The sequence below is a fragment of the Phycomyces blakesleeanus genome, assembly GCF_001638985.1.
Source record: "Phycomyces blakesleeanus NRRL 1555(-) unplaced genomic scaffold PHYBLscaffold_6, whole genome shotgun sequence".
NCBI lineage: Eukaryota > Fungi > Mucoromycota > Mucoromycetes > Mucorales > Phycomycetaceae > Phycomyces > Phycomyces blakesleeanus.
This window is the reverse complement of record NW_017265139.1, coordinates 131,758-150,429: the sequence shown is the minus strand read 5'-3', so window position 1 is coordinate 150,429 and position 18,672 is coordinate 131,758. Positions and strand designations below refer to the sequence as shown.

Sequence of the window (18,672 nt, the reverse complement as noted above, 5' to 3'; positions counted from 1 at the left end):
TTAAAACACAAAAAATAAAGACCAATAAGCAACAAATAAATAAACGTGTGTAATTATTGGTCACTCTGTTATTGCTACTTGTAAGCAAAAATAAATAAATAAATATCATGGCAAGGTATGGCACACAAGTCAATATACGTATCCTTTCGTTGATTTAATAGCAATATCTACCAGCAAATCCCACTTTTGTTCCTTGTCATATGCGTATACCATTCTTAAAATATATTGGACTAAAATATGGGCAAATGCGTATGTGCCTTTATGTTCGCATTACATTGTATTCAAATCAAGCTGTACATAGCCCATTAGTATTCATTTTAAACCTCTTTTTTTTAAAAAAAAAAAAAATCTCTTGTATTTTTGTGAGCCAAAAACAATTGTAGCTCTTTTCCCTAAAACAATACACAAAGTACTTTCAATTTAATTTAATCTCATTTCAGTTTGTTCTTTACTGATGAAGTTATATATTAATAAAGTATTTTGAATATTCGTAACTTTTTCTTTTCATTTATTTCATTTTATCTTATTAAAAACTTATTAGACTTTAAAATGTTCAACAATTGTTTCAATTTCTTGACATTTTGACTTTGGCTTTAAAATATATATATATATAAATTCACAAGATTTCCATCAAAAAATAATAATTTCTTAGTATCTCTCCAACCCCTCCCTTAACTTTCTTTTCCTTAAATAAAATCCTATTTCCTGCTGCTTGTTAGGTTTTCATTTGTACTATGCAAAAAATAAAAATTGAAATAAAGAAATAAAGAAACAAAGAAAGAAGACGTACATTACATAGTTTGTAAAAGACATGATGCTTCTATTAAAAACGAGTACGTCACAGTTCAAGTGACGCAACACAGCAAGGTGTATGTTTTTGTAAAGCTTGAATAAAGCATTTGTGGTGCAAATAGATCATATCAGTGACTTGCCCTAGAAATAAACACCTTGGTATTATACCAAAGACAACTTCATCTTTCACTTAAAGTTCAAAGGTCAGCATAAAGTGCAAGACACAATGGAATTACCACACCTATTTAATGAATGCTGAAACTAAAATGACAATTGTACTTCACAATTTTTTTTTTGCTTTTCTATTTTTCTATTTATTTCTTTGCTATTATCACTGTTATTATTGCCATGCTCTTCTACTTAATTCAACAACAACAAAAAAATACATGCATACATATATACAAACAAACATATACAAAAATGCGCGCCCATAAACGTACACGTACAAACAAACATTCGTATAAACGTACATGAACACAAACACACAGGGTATTCTACCTTATCTCTCCCCACTCTAGAAATAAAGAAGAAGAAAAATGTCGACCCTCGGACGTACATTGAAGAACTTAATCAAGATTGGCCCTGCCAATTACCTCAAGCAAATGAACACAATTGGTGACACCAAGTGGGGTCGTCTTGTGGGTACTGATGTTAACGGCAACAAGTACTTTGAGAATCTCGATGAAGTTTCTGGTTAGTTATAAATGTACATCATCTATGCAACGATGAGATTTTAATAGTATTTTATATTTTTATTTTATTTTTGTTGTATATTTAATTTCTCCCTTTTTCTTTTTCTTTTTTTTTTGCTTAGGTCGTGAACGTTGGGTTGAATATGCTAGTGATCAACCTGATCCCGAAGATATCACTCCCGAATGGTAAGTCTTGTAAAATAGTAATACAGTCAAAAGAAGAGCTAATATAATATATTCTTATCTAACATTTTTAATATTATTTTATATATATACATATATATATTATTGACTATCCTTATTTCTGTTTTTGTTTTTTATATGTGTATTTGTGTGTGGGGGTTTTAATGATTTATTTAATTATCAATTTTAGGCACGGCTGGTTGACTCGCGCTTTCCAGGAACCTCCTACTGAGTGGAATGTTCAGCCCAAGAAGTTCTGGGGAGAGCCAATTCCCAACTTCACTGGTACTCCCAAGGCCTACAAAGTCTACAACACCACTGTTTCTAAACTCCACGCATGGGAGCCTGTGACCAAGCAGAGAGTTTAAACAATTGATATTTAAAAGAAAAAATATAAAATAAAAATAAAAGGAAACAAACTGGAAGATATAATATAATATATTATACTATACTATACTCTATTTAAAACGCTCGTTAACATGAACATTACCAACCCACCAACAAATCAATCACCAACCAACCAACCAAACAACAACGAAAATAACAATATTAACAGCAACAGCAACAGTAACAGTAACAGTAACAGTAACAGTAACAGTAACAGTAACAGTAACAGTAACAGTAACAGTAACAGTAACAGTAACAGCAACAGTAACAGCAGAAAAATGAGTTCAAGCGAGACATATTTTTTTTTGTTAAAAATCGATGCATGCAAATCCAACAAAACAAACAAAGCAAACAAACAACAGAAAAATAGTGTATGAAAGTCATAGTAGCATTATTCTCTTGTTTGTTTGTTTTTCTTTTTGTTTTCTTTTTTTTTCTGGTTTATTGCTATTAAGTGAAACATTTGGGTGGACAAGTGAATGGGAGAGGTGGGTGATATTGAAGAGAGATTTAGCAAGCGCATCCGGGATCATTGTTCTGGTGTCCATTAGGTATATTGATCGTATCAGGGAAATCACTAGAGAAATAGAATAGAAGGTCAGGAAAACAATGACGGCAATAAAAACAATAGAAGCAAAAATAGGCTTTTTCTCCTTTAAAGAAATGCTCTCCCTTTTCCTATCTCTCTCTCTATCTTTTATTTTTATGCGTCTTACATGTCCACGTCTGTTTCTTGTGCCAGTGCGTTCCGTGCAATCGTTTGGAATGCCTGCTCGACGTTAATGGCTTCCTTGGCAGATGTCTCAAAGTAACTGTGTTGCAAAGTGGGATTTAATGGAATGGAATTGAGTTGAGTGAGTGAAGTGGGGCGAATGAGTTAGTGATGATACTTATATATATATTTGGGTAAAATATGTTCTGGTATAATTATGTGCGTATATCTGTATATGTATATGTATAATACTTACGGGACATTGTCCTTGGACTGACACCAAGCCATAGCTCTCTTTTGAGATACCTAATAATTATACATATTATAGATTAAAATATTATCATAATTTTCCTTTTCTTCTTATCACAAATTGCTTATGCCATACCATTCTCTTTGCCTCTTCTACATCAATCTTGTTGCCTAAAAGAACAAAGGGGAATCTATCGGGATCTCTGGGAGATGCCTGGATAAGGAATTCATCACGCCATTGGTCTAAAGGTATACACACACACACGTATATATATGGAAAGATAGAGATATATTAAAAATATAATAAGAGTAAAAAGGTTAGGAAGTAAGTCCTTGAATTGCATTTCAATTATACTCCGTCGAGTATGATATTTATTTATGGTTTTCTTACCCAACGATTCGAAACTCTTGCTGTTATTCACATCGCACACCAAGACGCAGCAGTCAGCACCACGATAAAAGGCAACACCCAAAGATTGGAATCGTTCCTGACCAGCTGTATCCCAAATCTATTTTATTTTTTTGGTTTTTTTAGGCAACACAATCAAGAAAAAGTCACTGGGCAAGCTCTGACCATGTTCTATATATACTAATTTAACCTTATTCTCACCTGCATAGTTACTAGGCGGTCGTCTACAAGTACTTCCTTTGTCAAGAAATCGGCACCAATAGTAGCCTTGTACTGGCTCGAGAACTTCTTATTGACGTACTGGTTCATCAGCGAAGTCTTTCCGACTCTATTGGGTTTGGAGAATAGGGGATTTTTTTTTTTAGTTTTTTAGTTTATTAAAAAAAAACCTGATACTTTTCGGGATTTTTTATACTCTTTTTCTCTATCTTACATTATTATTATTATTTTAAAAAAAAAAGAATATTAAATAAAATAGTAAAGTAAAATAAAAAGGTAGAGAAAGGGAGAAAGGGAGAAAGAGTTAGTTAATAGGTGGAATCTTACCCACTGTCGCCAAGAATGATGACCTGATAATATTAGGAAGAATAACAATAGGAATAGTAGTAGTAGTAGTGGTAGCAGCAGTAGTAGTAGTAGTAATAGCACCAAAGGGAAATGAGACAGGATGAGATTGCGATCGAGAGGTCAAGGCTGTTTGGTTTTATATTTTCTTTACCTTTAAGAGAACCTTTTTCCGGTTCGTAGACATGATGAATGGTGTTGAAGAGAGTTGTAACAAAGAAGGTATCGATTTTTTTTGCCCTCTATTTTGTGTGGTTGCTGACGTCTGTGACACACTGGCTGATCATGTGCTTTCTCACCATCAAGACCAAAAATAATAATGAGCCGTTTGCTCTACCTGCACCATGTATGCAGACACACACACTTTTTTTTTAATTGTATGACGTAGTAATAGAAAAGGATCAAATATAAAAAAAAATGAAATAGAAAGATAGAGGCAAAATCAAGGTTCAAAATTTTGTTCACTTATTGCTTTGTCTTGACTTGTAGTTTTCTTTATATATTTTCTATTGCTGGCTGTTGTTGCCTGAAACTATAATGTACAAACTTTACGGGGCTATTTATATTGTGCTCAGGGTTACTCTAAAAAGCAAATGTTGTACTGAAACGCCTTTACGGACCATGAAGTCAAGAAGAACAATGGGTCCCTCTGATCAAAATATAACATAATAAAATATAATAAAAAAATGAAGGGTTTACAATGGCAATTTTACTTTTACTTTTACTTTTACTTTTACTTTTACTTTTACTTGATATTTTTTTACACATATCACAATAAGTTTATTTGTTCTGTTCTGTTCTGTTCTGTTCTATTATGTTGTGTTGTATTTTATTGTATTATATTTGTAAATTTATGTATGTATGTATTATATATATATATCTTTTTTGATCGTCTTATTTGTACAAGCTTAGTATAGTTAATGTTCACCTCTACCACGACGACCGCGAGGTGCACGGGAAGGTCCACGGCCTCGCTCACTACCCCGTCCACGGCCTCTAGCTCCTCCTCTAGCTCGGCCTCCTCTACTCCCTCCACTAGCTCCTCTTCCTCCTCTTCCTCTTCCTCCTCGTGTGGGTGTTTCGTTTGAAGGTCTCTGAAAGGCTCTTGATCGCTGAATCTCTGCACCAGGGGGAGGTGTCTCATTGGGATTAAAGTTTACAGTTATCGAATGTGTCATTGTAGAAAATTCTCTCAATAATTTGACAAACATATCTGTGTATCGCTCAAGACTGGTTTGAAGAACCTCAGTTTTCTCTTTTCTCCCCTCGCATATACTCTTAAGATCTGCTTCCATCTTTTTATACAGAAAGCAAAAAAAAAAGTTTGATCGCTTAGTTGTTGTTGGATAAAGATGAGGTATTTACTTACCTCTCGCCTTAAATGTGGTTTGCTCAAGCTAGATTCGAATCCAATAGCATCATAGCCTAACACAAGTGATATTCCCAAGCTTGATGGACGGAAGTATTGGTTGACTTTGAAAGCATATTCTCTATCAAGGATCTTTTGAATATGCTCAGCAATGGTAGCATCTGTTCCGATTTCATGCTTTTCCATTAATGAAATAAGATCATACTCTGTCAATAAATTAGGTGCTTCTGTGGTGCCATCTCTGAGGTCAAGTACAGTGGGTGTGAAGCGCTCATGAAGGTCATATCGAGCCAATATATTACCACTCCATTTGTCATAAGTGTAAACATCCAGATAATTACGTTCAAGAATCATTAAACCTAAATAGAATGGAATCGATAGATGTTGATGTGTTTCAGAATACAAAACACTTAAACACACACACAAATAGTACAACAAAAACTAAAATTAAAACTAAAACTAAAACCAAATCTTGATTTGATTCTTTACCTTTTGCCCCAAACTCTTCGGTTTCAATAGATACTGTTATATTTGTCTCACTTCCCTGAGCGTCTCTCCAACAACAGCCCAAGAACCGGCGAACGATAAATTCATAAACCTTTTTGTGATCTCCACTAAGAGTGTTTGTGTAGGCTGTGGGGTGGATAGGTGGATGAGCCTTGTCGTTGTTAGACCCATTTCTCGGTCTTTCAAAGCTTTGTCCCATCAAACTGGATAAACAGATAAGCTTAAAAAGTAAATAAATGAATAAAATACAATAGAAGCTATCAAGTGGATAGGTACATAGGATAATAATATAGAAAATCGAATAAAACTATGGAAACCCAGAATTACTTACAGTCTCGCATATTGTCCCCATTGAGAGTCTTCGGTGTGTTGTTCAATAATGGGTTGGAATTCGAAAGTGGAATCGTACTGGTCGGTCTCTGTTCTCGGATAACTGATGTGGCCGGCCGTATAGAGTTCTTCTGCGATCTAGATTGATACCATCAATATATACACACACATATATATATATATATATACTTTAATATATCAACCGAGGCTTTACCTTCATGATGTGCTCACCAGACATACGAAGTATTTTACAAAGTGTTTTCTGCATTTCTACAGTCGTCAGAGGCAATGGTTTCCTAATAGGTATAACATACTTAGTTCTGCTTGGTGTGCAATATTTATTCTTACCGTTTAGAGACGTTTCTGGTGTCTAGTTTTGTGACCACTGCTACCGGATTGATAATACATCGTTCGTATATCGCATATGTCGCATGTCTATCAAACAAACGGTTTCTCTTCCAGTTGAATTGGGTCGTTTGTTCTTGCCCATTAGTTCCCTTGGTGTGTTGCATGTGAATTTTCCAAAAAATCTCTGGTATAAATCCCTGGATATCTAAATATCGATCAACCACAAATCCAAGCGTTGGGAATTGACAGCCACCTTAAATTACAATTTATAGGTATGTGCAAATATAGATATCAGATGATTATTTTTCCCTTTTACTATTATTATTATTATTATTATTATTATTATTTCAACCTACCAAAGCTCAATACTTTTCTATCGCCAACCATATGTCGCAATCTCATGGTCTGAATACGCGTAAAGGCAGCACCAATTCGTAGATCCAGTTCTGACCTCACGTTTACAGCATCAACTTGGCGCTGGTCAATCCTTGCAGGATTTTGTGCTGCACGTTGAATAGCTCTTTTTTATATGTATTTGATTTGATTTAATTTATTTTACACCAAATTTATTGTTGATATACTAAGTAAAGAAATAAAGAAAGAAAAAACAGTTCCAAACCAAACAAATAATCCTCACTTACGCTGGTTGCATAGCAGAAAAACGTGCTCTCCAGATCTCCAGGTGTGAATTGACTGACAAACACACATCCGCAACTTCTCCTCCAATAGCTTCTCCCTCTCTATCACAATCTGTCCAAATATACACTACGCTTGCCGAGCGAGCAAGTATCTTAAGATTCTTCTCGATTCCAGAATAGTCCTAATGATAATACCAGCAACAACAACAACAAGTTGTAAAGATGTTTATTATTATTATCATCTATAAAGGTTATAGCTTTTTAAATAATAAAATATTACTGCGCTCAGTAATAAATAAAATAATAGACTACCTCTGCTACATTCTGGCTAATTGGATATTTAAATAGTGCGATTGGCTCACAGGAATACCATTCCTTATTGGCTTTACCCGCAAAGGCAAACTCTGATAGATGACCTCTGACCGAAGTCATGATCACTTTGGCTGGACGATTGTCAAAGCTATATTCAAATTCATAATTCTTCACATAACGATCATCGGTTGGGCTCTAACGCTGATCATTAGTTCTTTTTGTTATATTATAATTCAGGTACTGAACTTTCAGTACATAATTTTACACACCGTTCGAAAGTTATTGTTTGACAGAATGCCAGCAATGGCCTTTGCAGCACTTGGTTTTTCTGCCACACAAATGATCTTTCTCATCGTCCAAAAAAATAAATAGTGGGTAATATATATATATATATATGGTAAAATAAAATAAAAACGTATCAAGTTGAGTAGAAAGTGACGTTTTGATTTCAGGACCAGCTTAACTTTTATACACCCTTAACCTGTCTTCTCAAAAGGCAAGTTCCCTGACCTTTCTTTCTTTCTTTTTAATTTTTTGCATCTCTTTTTCCCTTATTCATTCATTCATTCATTCATTGAACTTCTAAATGGCACGCGATGAAGGCATACCGATGGGCCGCAGGGATGAGGACAGCAAGGCTTTCCTTCCCGGTCCTGCCACACAGCGCAAAAACGACAAGAATCACCCAGTGTCTTTGATCATCGCCGTAGTATCTTTTTACTTTGTGATTTCGCTCTCGGTTGTCTTCCTCAATAAGATCATCATGACCGGTTCAGACTTTCCTTACGCACTCTTTGTCACATGGTACCAGCTGGTAGTTGCCCTGGTTTTGCTTCTCATTTGGGCTCATCTCGGTAAAAGGTAAAGTTTTATTGAATCGAGTATATATATATATGTGTGTGTGTGACAAAGAGAAAGAGAGAGATAATTATTTGGTGGCTGATAATATTTATCCCAAATAGCCACAAGGCCTTTAGCATCATTCCTCCTTATGAATTCGATCTCGGTATTGCCAAAAAAGTGGCTCCCCTGACCTTTGTTTACGTTATGATGCTTGCCCTTAACAATCTCTGTCTCCGATACGTTGAGGTTACCTTTTATCAGGTATGCAGGTGGCTCACGCTGTCTAGTAATCTTCTTAGTGAGAACGCGGAGATGGGACTGACTGACTGACTGACTGACTGACTGGCTGGCTGATGTGTTTAAAATTCTGTTATTTTAAGGTTGCACGTTCATTGTCGATCAATTTTACCATTATCTTTACCTATCTTATTTTGCGTAAAGCAACCTCTTTCCCTGCCTTAGTGGCTTGTGGTATCGTATTCATGGGATTTGCCATTGGCTCATATGGAGAGATTAACTTCTCGTGGGCTGGTATCTTTTACGGTGTTGGATCCTCAGCCTTTGTGGCACTCTATGGAATTTATGTCCAAAAGACATTGGCCGCTGTAGACAACAACCAATGGTAAGTAAAGGCTGTAATATTATCTACTATTCGCTTTTCTTTTAAGAAAAATATAATTACAAAGGGCTAAGATTATACTGTTTATATATGTGTGTGCGTTTTTTTTAGGAAATTGCTTCATTACAATACAACCCTCGCCATCCTCTTCCTTTTCCCTCTCGTTTTATTCTCGGGTGAATTGGCGGAGATCTTGAGTAGCTCGGAGGCGATCTACAGCACCAATTTCTGGATTCTTATGGTAATTATTATTGACGTTTGACGGAGATAATGAATACAACCATATATATACACATATACATATATATAACTCACACGCACACTTGTAACTATATTCAAATAGACAATTACAGGCGTTACTGGTTTTGGTATCAATATCGCTATGTTCTTGCAGGTCAAGTACACATCTGCTCTTACCAATACAATCTGTGGCACAGCAAAGGCTTGTGTCCAGACTGTTCTCGCTGCCATGATTTTCAAGAATGAGGTTTCGAGCTTGGTAAGTTATATATATTTGGTTAAATTGGATTGGATTGAATTGGCTTTGAGCTGTATTAGACTGGCTGAATGTGTGTATATCTAATTTTTTGGAGACGGTTCGGGAACTAACTCATTTAACTTGTCCTACTAGAACGCTCTTGGTATCGCACTCGCCCTGTTCGGCTCCGGCTATTACGGCTGGGTCCGATACAAGGAAAGACAGGCTAAATAAGAAGTATTCCACCCACACACATTCTTCTTTTATACTATTATCATATTTTTTTTCTTTTATTATAGAATTTTTTTTTATTACTATTTTTTAAATGCGTTTGTCTATTATTTGTATTATAAAAATATTTAACTCAAAAGGATTATGTCTTATTATTTTTTTGGTTTATTATTATCATTATTATCATCATATATCTATAGAAAATATAGAGAAGTTTTGGCTTGACTGTAATCAAGACACCTGTTTATTGATACCTGTTTGATACCTTATTGTATTTAGTTTTATTGACTCAATTGAGTTTTAGTAAAATGATCAAAACTGAACTTGTGAAAGATGAATATAATGTCTATGTGCGTGTGTTTGCGCGCGAATGAATCGTAGAAGTAGAAAGAAATATTTACTGGAGCTTCTTTCTAAAAAAATTGTATAGCTTGAGTTTTCTACAGATGACTCGTATATTAGCTGAGAACAATAAATGTTGAATGTGTTGAAATTTACTAATTGATGTATTATAAAGATTTATAGTCTTATTTTAATCTCTAGTAAAAATACGCTGGCCAGAGTGCCTGAGTGAACATTGACATCTTCGGCTCTTGTGCTTTCCAATTCAAACGATTCTTTAGGAATTAATTGGCACTGAAGTGACCATTTATCTAACAGATACTGTATACTACGCTTTGCGCTACAGTGCAATCACAACACAACACGATATAGTAAAGCACAGTAAAAGTACATTAGAATGCCTATCGATAACGCTGAGCAGACTCACAAATATATTACCTTCGTTCCTGATACGCAGTAATGAACACACAATTCTTATTGTGTCGATGAATTACATGAGACACCAACATAATCAATTTTTCAAAATCTAGATTTCATCCTCTAAGTAAGTAACACACCCCAACTTTTCTTTCTCATTTTTATTTTAGATTGTATATGTATATATTTAACATTACCTGCAGGATCATAGAAAGTATCACTACCAAGTATATAATCAATGGTATCCCAGGAACAGCTTACTTCTTCGGTCAACTGATCTATTCCATTCAATCCAAGTTCTCCCCAGACCAAAGGACGCACCCAGAGTTGATCTTCAGATGGTTTTATTTTGTTCAAAGCAAGACAATCTTGAATAACTGGCAAGAGTTCAGGAAGATCCGAAAGTATTAAACGAGGAGGCGAGGTTATCTTGGCCAAAATAAGTGAAGGCAAAGATGTACCAGCCCCGACCTAACATACAACAAAAGAAGAACAAAAGTCTTGTGAATATGATTGTAGACTCATATATAGCTTTAACTACAAAAAGCTTCACCTCTAATACAGTGCGATTAGCAAATTTATGACGCTGATTCCACACATAATCTCCCATTATAATCGCTGATGGCCACACATAACAACCATAAGCTGGATCCAGTACCTTGTTAAAACGATCCATGTCAGTAAATCAACTACGAATGACTTTTTTCTTCTTCTTTTTTTTGGGTACGTATACCTCTTGAATGAAAACTGTCATGACATCCTTTCCCTTATCCTTGTATGTGACTCTCTTGATGCTAATTGTCATTAGCCTCAACTCATTTATTCTAATTACTACCTCTTCTTCTTATCCTTATTCTCATCCATCAGTTATCCAACAAACAGTGGCTTTTTTTGTTTTTGTTTTGGGATTTGGTTTATTTTTTTTATAGTTTTTATTATTATAAAGAATTTCGATAAGAAACTGAAACTGAAACTCAATGGCCATTGCATTACCAGATGATGCTCAGAGACCTTGACATTTTTATATTTACACTTAAGCTGGTTCATAATCTTATTTTCGGTTTTTCGTTTTTGTTTACTTCTTGTCGTGTTCGTGGAAGACATCGTTTGATTTACCAAACATAAAGACTGGGTCACAGGTGCGTACGCGGTTCTTGCGACCGATATCGGTGATCTTTTCGATATCTTCGGGATCCATCTTAAAGTACTCGAGGTTGGCCTGGATGCGCTCAGGAGTTACAGACTTGGGGATGACTGCGTAGCCACGGTTAACGCCCCAGTTGATCATGACCTGCACAGGAGACTTGTTGTACTTCTTGGCGATTTCCAAAATAACTGGCTCTTCGAGGGTCTTGATCTGACCACCCTGAGGGAATCCAGGGCTACCCAGAGGAGAAAAGGCTGTGACGAGAATGTTCTTGGACTTGCAGTAAGCAAGCATCTCTTCCTGTGGCATGTTGGGGTGGACTTCAACCTGGTTGATGGCAGGAGGAATCTCACACTTGCTCAAGAGATCCTCGAGCATGGGGATTGTGAAGTTGGACACACCAATCGAACGCACCAAACCATCCTTTACCAACTTTTCCATCTCGCGCCAGGTGTCGATAACTGGTACGTCGATACACTTGATGTCGTTGCTTTCATCACGGACCTTGATCGACTTGAAATCGTAGCCCTTGAACTCCCAAGCCATAGGCCAGTGCATCATATAGACATCGAGGTATTTAAAGTCGAGGTACTTGAGTGAGAGCTCGCAGGCAGGTCGTACATGCTTGGGCTCGTGGAATGTCTGCCACAACTTTGTGGTCATGAAGATCTCCTCACGGGGAACACCGCTCTCTTTGACAGCCTTGCCCAAAGCCTCTTCGGTTTCGTCTATAGTGATTTATTATCATTATCATTATTAGTAAAAGAAAATCTCTATTTTTGTTTTACTAAATTGTGTTGGGAATGTTGGGTGGCTTACAGTAGAATGCGGTGTCAATGTGGCGGTATCCAACCTTCAATGCAACCTTTGTAGCCTTGTACACGGCATCGGGTGCATCTGCACCACCAAAGGTGCCAAAGCCAATGAGAGGGATTGTGTAGCCGCTGTTAAGCTATTATTGATGGGTGAGTATTGATTGTATTATGTGTATGCTGCCTAGTAAATGCGCACCTTGTATGTAGGGACGGGAGGAGTCATTTATTGTGTATGTTGTGTATTGAGAATACTTTTTGAGTGAAAAAGATTAATTTCGGATCTTTGCAGCTGTTATATATATGTCCTTGTCGCATGAATAAAAAGACCCGTTGTACAATCATCTATGACGTATTGAATGCGGACTCGGGCCTCTTTAACTATCGACTAAAGTCCGCGGCCAACTCGCCAGAAATATTTTGATTTATTGATTGTTGACTAGATAGATATTAGATGCTATAAAAGAAAAAATATACATGCCATTTAGACTGTTATTTGGATACTGAATATTGATATTCTTCTTCTTCTTCTTGTAAGTTACCTGTCTGGCTTGTTCCATATATCATGAAATTTACTAATAACATTACTATTACTATTATTATTATTATTATTATTTAATAATAGAATAAAACAGAATAATTAAAAGAAATATTGATAACATGTGTATCTTGATAGATCGATATCCGGTTTTGTTTGCCTACTTCTGTATGTCTGTGTCTGTGTCTGTGTCTGTGTCTGTGTCTGTGTCTGTGTCTGTCTGTGTTCTTCATTTAAAGCAGTCTAAATCGATAACCACTGTAAAGATGATGGTTGATAAGGTCGCCGATTCAAATGACGTGTGGGTAACTCTTTTGATCGATGGAAAGGAGGTCAATGAATCATTGGGTTGCAAAAAAAAGAATCCCAAACCATGGCACAAAATTAAGTCTAATTCAGGAAACCATCGTTCAAAGCCATAAATCAATTCAATCAATCGATCAATATGTACGTATGAATTTAAAAGTATTGGTGTGCCTAGGTATTAAGTTGTAAGTACAGGCACAAACACAACAATGACATATCAAATCAAGGGACCAAGCAAAGTTTATCTGGATCATGATATGCTTTATTGTTGGAGATGGTCTTGATATGGGCTAGTTTGAGCCTAGTTGCCAAATAGACGAATTTCATCATAGACTAAGCTTGAAACATCAAATGAGGATGATCAGTCTTTCATCAGTCTTAATTCTCTTGAATTTTTTCCTCTTATCTTATTATCTTATTATCTTATTATCAGTTAAATAAGGTAGAATTTCAATGGGATATTTTGCAGAAAATTCAGGTCAAACAAGAAAAAAAAAGTGGCTGATGAAATCTTAATACAGTGTTTCTACTTGACCCATTTGCTTTAATTTACACACTTTCACTATTACTCGATCCTGTGTATTATATTTGAACTTGTCCTACTTGTAATAAATTGATATCTAATTACTGTAGATATGCACTACATGCTAAAAATAAGAAGAAGAAGAAAACGAAAGCAATGGTATCTACTGCAGTCTATCCTCAGTAAAATATATCAATGCAAAAAGAAATGGCTTTTAAACATATACCCTTATGAAAATCCTACATATCTATCTATATTGATTAAATAAATTAATGAATCTCAAAGTAGAATCTTGAAGATATATGAGTATGTCTGTATTTGACCTGCTTTATATTATTAAACCTTTTTCTTCCTCAAGAACATATATATATATATATTATAATTAAGCACAAAATTTGCTTTATCTAGCACAAAATGAGCTTATATGATTACTATTATTGTTGTTATTTTAATAGAGTCTTCATTTGATATAAGTGTAAAAGAGTCTTTCCTTTTGATTTACACACAAGCGCGTGCGTTATTCTTATTCTTATTTCAAGTCGCGCCAAGCTTGTATATATTCAACCATCGATCGTACCACAATAATTCACGATTACTTGATTATCTGTCTACACTTTTATTTTTTCAATATAGCCAGGCTTAACCAAGAGTCGTTATTAACAATTACTATTAAGCAGTTTCAAGTCACATGCTTTATGACTACTCTCTTGTGCACCAAAAAAATGAAGAAGTAAGTAAGTTTTGTACATGCGTAGTAATAAAATACAAAAGACGTGGGTAAAATAAATAAATAGACAGGGAAAAAAGAAAGGGAAAAAAGATGAAAAATGACAACTCAATTGTGTGACTTAATAATTCTCAGTCTTGAATACCAACGGGCCCAAAAGGCGGCATAACCTACAACGCGTTATTTCAACTACACTCGCCCTATCTCACACACTCATATTCACAAAAAAAAGTACTCAAACTCATGACTGTATCTGCCAGCAAGGATGTTATACGCTGCGCAAAGCAGATATATAACCATCTAGGGTTGCGCCACCGTATCAGTCTTCTCTCAAACCAAGACTCCCAACCACAAGAAGTCATTCAGCTGGAGACCCTGCATTCAATAGATCAACAAAGCTTAAATAGCGTTGTCAAGGCATTCTTACAATGGTCCCCTCCAGAAGGTGTAAAGAAGACAATTCAGGATCTCATTGCTAGAGTTGAAGACGCAATTGTGGAATTATGTGGTGGTAAAGGTGTCTGCATCCTTTTATTAGGTTGATAGCTTTGACGTTTTTGCTTTTTTTGTAGCACCGGACGATGAACTTTTAAGCGATGATCCTTTAGACCATGACATACAACAAGACGATGACATACTATTAGACGATGACATGCTACTAGACGATGCCATGCTACTGGACGATGAAATACTATTAGACGATGCTCTAATAGAAGATGAGCCTCTAGAAGATGATCTATTTGATGGTCTCTTTGGCAAAATCGAATTTGATAGTATTTTTGACGACGAATTTGATATGCCAACCACGCCATCCCAGCAAGCTCAGTGTACTGTTAAAAGAGCTCTCCCGGATAAAAAGATCCCTGAAGCCAAGAAGAGCCGAAAGGAGTCAGCATTCCATCCCCATCCTCCCCCTTCCCCCCCACGACTATTTCACGACGAAGACGATATGCAATCACCTCCAGAATCTACACCACCACTTTCACCTTTTAGTGATGCATGCAGCCTAGAGACCAACACGGCAGAAAATACAATATGTAGCTTAAGCAACAGTTCAAGATGCTTTGATAACGTTCCATGGCTCATCCAGTTCGAGATTGCTCGTTTCCTCTACCAATACCGCTTGAAGATGAAAGATTTGACATTTGAAGCCCTCCAAAAGTTCTTTGCTGTAATCAAGGTCGATCCACGTCAACTCTATCAAGTCATGCTGTCGTGGTATAATACCAAGCAAGGCAAATCACCAACAGACCACTCCTCGTATGCCCTGATGGAGAGTTGCTCTGATCAGGTGTGGAATCATCTGGAGAGTAATACAAAGAACAGAATGATACATTACGGTGCTATTGTAAAGCTCTCGACCACCGAACCCCCAAAGATGCTCCTCAGAGCACCGACCGTTGGTGCTTCTAACCGATTCTTTCGTAAATATGGCCAAGATCGCTTTTTGGAAATGAAATTGAGCAAACATTCCGATCCATCCCTCATTCAGCAGCAAAAGGAGTTTTTCCTAAAGCCGTTTATAGTAATGGGCCGTACATTTGAGTTCCTGTTTATCAAAGACAATACATTGATTCTGTTTGCTACCAAAGGTCCAAAGCTTGAGGAAATACCTATCTTCCAAGTCATCCGATGGCATATTCCAATAGAGGAGAACTACAAAATGCCACTAAACAAATTCGCTAGTCGTATGACACTTGGATACAGTAATAGTATCCCGACCCTTTTGTTCTCCAAAGAAAGTATTCGCTACGTGGATGACATATATTCTGATAAAAATGGTGAAGAGGAAACTTGTATGACAGACGGCTGTGGTATTATCTCATGTGCAGCTATGCGGAAAATCATGCAACTAGAAGGCAAAGACGACGTTCCGTGCGCGATCCAAGGTCGTATTGCAGGTGCAAAGGGCATTTGGATCTTATCTCCTGAGCTAGACTTTACTTCTGGTGAATGGATCGAAATCAGAAAGTCTCAAAATAAATTTAAAACCGGCGTGCTTCAAAAGGACGCCAGCATTGACCCCTTGCACTATACCTTTGATCTGGTCAAACGTTCTGTTTGCGTTTATCCCGCCAGTCTGAACACCCAGTTTATCCAGTGTCTTTCTTCAGGTGGCGTACCCACCGAGGTTTTTGTTGTCTTACTCCAAGATTACCTGCATCGCCTTTCGTCCGTAATTACAGGCAGCAAGGATATCAAATTACTTCGTGATTGGGTTGTCAAGGAGGGAAATCTGATGAGAACTCGACTTGATGCAGATATCGTGGAAAAGGGGTTGTGGGTTGAAAGGGCAAAAGAAGAAGATACATATGTTGAATGGGACACAGAAGATACAGATGACGTTGTAAATATCAGCCCCCTCGAAACACAATGGAGAATAAACAAATACTCTGGATTTCCAGCCATGTCGCACGAAGCAATCGTACGTCTTATTGACTCTGGATTCGACTTGACAAACAAATTCGTGGCCGGAAGGGTAACTCAAGTCTTCCGTGATGCCATGCGAAACTTGACAACGAAATACAAAATTGAAATCCAGCAATCATGTATGGCAACCTGTATTCCTGATCCCAGTGGGACTCTAAAAGAAGGCGAAATATTTATACAGCTGTCTAGTCGACGCGTTGAGGAACTGACGGGTATCAAGGCAGGAGTTATTACCGGAGATGTGGTCGTGACCCGCAATCCATGTGGTCTTCAAAGTGATGTACAAAAGGTTGTTGCTGTTGACTGTCCGGCCTTGCAGATATATACAGATTTAATTGTATTTTCTATTAAAGGAGAAAGATCGTTAGCAAGTATGCTAGGTGGTGGCGACTATGATGGTGATATTGTAAGTGAATAATTTAAATTAAATTTATAAATTTATAAGTTAGAATTTTATTATTACTATTGTCCTTTTAAAGTCTGGCTTTTCTATATATGAACTATAATAATAAAATACAATATTCGGATAGGTATTTTGTTGTTGGGATCAACGTGTGGTTGAGCCGTTTAAATCTTCTCCTGTGCCTCCTATACCTATCAGAATGAAGGGTACCTTTGTTCAAAACAACACACCCGTAAGAGCACTCTTGAGTCACACGAGAGATCCTGTAAAACATGGAACCATATTTCAAAAGCACTTCATATCCATTTCTTCCCCTGATTCTATTCTCGGTACCTATGAGAACTGGCGAACAGTAATGGCAGAAGTAAAATCTCTCGAGGATAAGAATGTAATCTACCTAGCCCTCATGTGTGCCAAACTTGTGGATGCGTCTAAGCAAGGTCTTACCATCAAAGACGAGGTACTGAAACGCGATCAAATTGAATTCCAAAGTTTAAAGAAGCCACGGTGGTTTCTCGACAAACGAAATAAGATGAGGTACAAGGATTTTGTGGTGGGAGAATCAGAAGGCACGGGAAAAGGCCAGCATAGACCACAGACAACTATGGACCACTTGTTTGTCACCTTACTCAAAGAAACTGATACGTTTGAGAAGCACACCAAAGGCTTGACGACGAACAATAAGTCTTCTTTGATTGACTCTGACTTGGCTGAATATTGGACAAATATGTATAATACGGCCAAGAAAAATGATGACACCAATCTTCTGGAGGATCTTGAGTTTATCAAGAAGAAAATTGATGAGTGTGTGGACGCGTATAACAAACACTGTAAGCAAATACGAGTGAGACGATATGGAAGAGTAAAAAAGTCTGCGCCTGTGAATGATGAAGAAAAGTTCAGTACGACTTTTGACTTGGAGGAACATTTTTCCAGTATATACCATGGAATCACGTCAACAAAGTCTCAAGTCTTAAGATACGATGCTAGATTCAATGGTGGGCAGATTATGGGGGCGATTAAGGCTAGCTATGCTTACATCTGTACAATCGATAATGGCAAATTCTCAAACTACTGTTATGTGGTCGCATTTGATGAAATCCGTCGACTGAAGGCAGACGCATCAACAAGACCTTTCAAGGAAAACGGTCTTTCCGAAAGTATGTCTCCTGAACTGTACATAGCTATGAACGTAGATCGTTCATGGATGAGACGCCTTAATGCAAGCATTATGGCTAAAGAAATGGAAAAGGCAAAAAATAATAAGTCGAAAGCATTAGATACGTCGTCTAAACTTGGCGCAAGAGCATGATCTAGCAATTAGTATTAGTGCTAGTGTTAAAATTAAGGATAGTGATAGCAAT

General features: G+C 36.7%; 8 protein-coding genes across 8 annotated transcripts; 4 read left to right on the top strand and 4 right to left on the bottom strand.

Moving 5' to 3' along the window:
- The first annotated feature begins 929 nt into the window (after window positions 1-929).
- On the top strand, window positions 930-2,127 carry NDUFA12 (NADH dehydrogenase 1 alpha subcomplex subunit 12 NDUFA12/DAP13). The gene is made up of 4 exons (XM_018439920.1): window positions 930-995; window positions 1,281-1,485; window positions 1,607-1,670; window positions 1,858-2,127. Exons 2-4 carry the CDS (start codon window positions 1,329-1,331, stop codon window positions 2,033-2,035), a joined length of 399 nt encoding a protein of 132 aa, XP_018293836.1. The 5' UTR covers window positions 930-995; window positions 1,281-1,328; the 3' UTR covers window positions 2,036-2,127.
- Window positions 2,128-2,332: 205 nt separating this feature from the next.
- PHYBLDRAFT_123207 (hypothetical protein) lies at window positions 2,333-4,186 on the bottom strand. Its single transcript, XM_018428914.1, has 8 exons — window positions 4,143-4,186; window positions 3,971-3,993; window positions 3,626-3,752; window positions 3,407-3,524; window positions 3,152-3,258; window positions 3,023-3,072; window positions 2,771-2,866; window positions 2,333-2,631 (listed from the first exon to the last, which is right to left on the bottom strand). The coding sequence occupies exons 1-8, from the start codon at window positions 4,173-4,175 to the stop codon at window positions 2,565-2,567; spliced, it is 621 nt and encodes a 206-aa protein (XP_018293835.1). The 5' UTR covers window positions 4,176-4,186; the 3' UTR covers window positions 2,333-2,564.
- A 719-nt stretch (window positions 4,187-4,905) lies between these two features.
- Window positions 4,906-7,845, bottom strand: PHYBLDRAFT_142785 (hypothetical protein; the record flags this gene model as incomplete). Its single annotated transcript, XM_018430871.1, has 10 exons — window positions 4,906-5,283; window positions 5,358-5,716; window positions 5,847-6,067; window positions 6,196-6,332; window positions 6,409-6,490; window positions 6,543-6,795; window positions 6,899-7,062; window positions 7,184-7,362; window positions 7,493-7,687; window positions 7,762-7,845. The coding sequence occupies 10 exons, from the start codon at window positions 7,843-7,845 to the stop codon at window positions 4,906-4,908; spliced, it is 2,052 nt and encodes a 683-aa protein (XP_018293834.1).
- A 257-nt stretch (window positions 7,846-8,102) lies between these two features.
- PHYBLDRAFT_110377 (hypothetical protein) lies at window positions 8,103-9,666 on the top strand (the record flags this gene model as incomplete). Its single annotated transcript, XM_018428164.1, has 6 exons — window positions 8,103-8,353; window positions 8,455-8,596; window positions 8,716-8,957; window positions 9,066-9,195; window positions 9,298-9,453; window positions 9,586-9,666. The coding sequence occupies 6 exons, from the start codon at window positions 8,103-8,105 to the stop codon at window positions 9,664-9,666; spliced, it is 1,002 nt and encodes a 333-aa protein (XP_018293833.1).
- Window positions 9,667-10,182: 516 nt separating this feature from the next.
- PHYBLDRAFT_142783 (hypothetical protein) lies at window positions 10,183-11,227 on the bottom strand (the record flags this gene model as incomplete). The annotated part of the gene is made up of 5 exons (XM_018430870.1): window positions 10,183-10,345; window positions 10,444-10,531; window positions 10,620-10,893; window positions 10,976-11,080; window positions 11,156-11,227. The coding sequence occupies 5 exons, from the start codon at window positions 11,225-11,227 to the stop codon at window positions 10,183-10,185; spliced, it is 702 nt and encodes a 233-aa protein (XP_018293832.1).
- A 90-nt stretch (window positions 11,228-11,317) lies between these two features.
- Window positions 11,318-12,640, bottom strand: PHYBLDRAFT_186020 (hypothetical protein). Its single transcript, XM_018439182.1, has 3 exons — window positions 12,581-12,640; window positions 12,389-12,521; window positions 11,318-12,297 (listed from the first exon to the last, which is right to left on the bottom strand). Exons 1-3 carry the CDS (start codon window positions 12,605-12,607, stop codon window positions 11,498-11,500), a joined length of 960 nt encoding a protein of 319 aa, XP_018293831.1. The 5' UTR covers window positions 12,608-12,640; the 3' UTR covers window positions 11,318-11,497.
- Window positions 12,641-12,858: 218 nt separating this feature from the next.
- PHYBLDRAFT_158133 (hypothetical protein) lies at window positions 12,859-13,776 on the top strand. Its single transcript, XM_018433741.1, has 3 exons — window positions 12,859-12,914; window positions 13,007-13,366; window positions 13,421-13,776. The coding sequence occupies exon 2, from the start codon at window positions 13,042-13,044 to the stop codon at window positions 13,339-13,341; it is 300 nt and encodes a 99-aa protein (XP_018293830.1). The 5' UTR covers window positions 12,859-12,914; window positions 13,007-13,041; the 3' UTR covers window positions 13,342-13,366; window positions 13,421-13,776.
- A 942-nt stretch (window positions 13,777-14,718) lies between these two features.
- On the top strand, window positions 14,719-18,620 carry RdRP-1a (RNA-dependent RNA polymerase RdRP; the record flags this gene model as incomplete). Its single annotated transcript, XM_018440473.1, has 3 exons — window positions 14,719-14,986; window positions 15,048-17,311; window positions 17,436-18,620. 3 exons carry the CDS (start codon window positions 14,719-14,721, stop codon window positions 18,618-18,620), a joined length of 3,717 nt encoding a protein of 1,238 aa, XP_018293829.1.
- Window positions 18,621-18,672: the final 52 nt, after the last annotated feature.